The 1,926-nt window shown below is 43.4% G+C and overlaps 1 protein-coding gene across 1 annotated transcript in view; it reads left to right on the top strand.

The window, feature by feature from the left end:
* ALS2CL (ALS2 C-terminal like) overlaps nucleotides 1–1,926 on the top strand; it is a 36,765-nt gene that overhangs the window by 22,182 nt on the left and 12,657 nt on the right. Inside the window, exon 8 of the mRNA XM_042019840.1 lies at nucleotides 854–1,002. Coding sequence (XP_041875774.1) covers nucleotides 854–1,002 — 149 coding nt within the window. The remainder of the gene's footprint in view (nucleotides 1–853; nucleotides 1,003–1,926) is intronic.

Below are 1,926 nucleotides of genomic sequence, written 5' to 3' on the forward strand. Positions count from 1 at the left end.
TAATAGGGAATTTAATAATAGAGAATTTAATAATGGAGAATTTAATAGTAGAGAATTTAATAATAGAGAATTTAATAATGGAGAATTTAATAATAAATAGAGATTTTTTATAATAAATAGAGAATTTAGTAATAGAGAATTTAATAATAAATAATGTTGAGATTTGAATAAGGCATGGAGAAATTAAAAAGAATTTAATAATAAATAGAGAATTTATTGATGAGAATTTAAAAATGGAGAATTTAATAATAAATAGAGAATTTAGGAATAGAGAATTTAATCATAACTAATGGAAGAGCAGAAAATGTAATGGGAATTTAATAATAAATGGAGAATTTAGTAATAAATTGAGATTTTAATAATAAATAGGGAACTTAATGAGAATTTAATAATGAATAATGTAGGGATTTTAATAATACCTAGAGAAATTATAAAGTATTTATTAATGAATGAGGATTTAATAATGGAGATGATCCCGAAAAATCCCGGATGATCCCGGATAATCCCAGATAATCCTGGATAATCCGGGATGATGCCGGGTGATCCCAGATAATCCCAGATAATCCTGGGTAATCCCGGATGATGCCGGGTGATCCCAGATAATCCCGGATGATCCCAGATGATCCCAGATGATCCTGGGTGATCCCAGATGATCCCAGATAATCCCAGATAATCCTGGATAATCCCGGATGATCCCAGATGATCCCGGATAATCCTGGATGAACCTGGGTGATCCCAGATAATTCCGGATGATCCCGGATAATCCCAGATAATCCCGGATGATCCCAGATGATTCTGGGTGATCCCAGATAATCCCAGATGATCCCAGCTAATCCCAGCTAATCCCGGCTAATCCCAGATTTCCGCTCCGCAGGGAAAGCTCTCCTTTGCCAACGGCTTCGTTTTGGAGGGAACCTTCAGCGCCAGGAAGGGCCGAGGGCTGCAGACCCACGGCACCCTCAACACTTCCATGGAAAAGCCGGAGGAGCCGAGATCCAGAGCGTGAGCGCCGGGAAGGGCGGCCTTGGGAATGCGGCGCTGGGATCCTTCCCGGAGGAGCTGGGGATGGATCCCGCCATGGATCAGGGAAAGCTGGGCTGGGAATGGATCCGAACGTGGATCTGAGGGCAAGGGGAGAGGGAGGAAAGGGCGGGAATTGTAGGGGGGAAGGGGGGAATTCCATAGGGAATTAGGGGATGGATGTTTTAGGGCCATCCTGGGATTCATTCCATATGGAATTAGGGGATGGATGTTTTATGGCCATCCTGGGATTGTCCTGGGATTCATTCCATAGGGAATTAGGGGATGGATGTTTTAGGGCCATCCTGGGATTCATTCCATAGGGAATTAGGGGATGGATGTTCTATGGCCATCCTGGGGTTCATTCCATAGAGAATTAGGGGATGGATGTTTTATGGCCATCCTGGGATTGTCCTGGGGTTAATTCCATAGGGAATTAGGGGGTGGATGTTCTATGGCCATCCTGGGGTTCATTCCATAGAGAATTAGGGGATGGATGTTTTATGGCCATCCTGGGATTGTTTTGGGATTCATTCCATAGGGAATTAGGGGATGGATGTTTTAGGGCCATCCTGGGATTCATTCCATAGGGAATTAGGGGATGGATGTTTTATGGCCATCCTGGGATTGTCCTGGGGTTCATTCCATAGGGAATTAGGGGATGGATGTTCTATGGCCATCCTGGGATTGTCCTGGGGTTCATTCCATAGGGAATTAGGGGATGGATGTTTTAGGGCCATCCTGGGGTTAATTCCATAGGGAATTAGGGGATGGATGTTTTATGGCCATCCTGGGATTGTTTTGGGATTCATTCCATAGGGAATTAGGGGATGGATGTTTTATGGCCATGCTGGGATTTTCCTGGGGTTCATTCCATAGGGAATTAGGGGATGGATGTTCTATGGC

This window comes from Corvus kubaryi, unplaced genomic scaffold (assembly GCF_017639235.1).
Source record: "Corvus kubaryi isolate FWS band 111438036 unplaced genomic scaffold, C.kubaryi_AGA036_p1.0 36238, whole genome shotgun sequence".
Classification (NCBI taxonomy): Eukaryota; Metazoa; Chordata; class Aves; order Passeriformes; family Corvidae; genus Corvus; species Corvus kubaryi.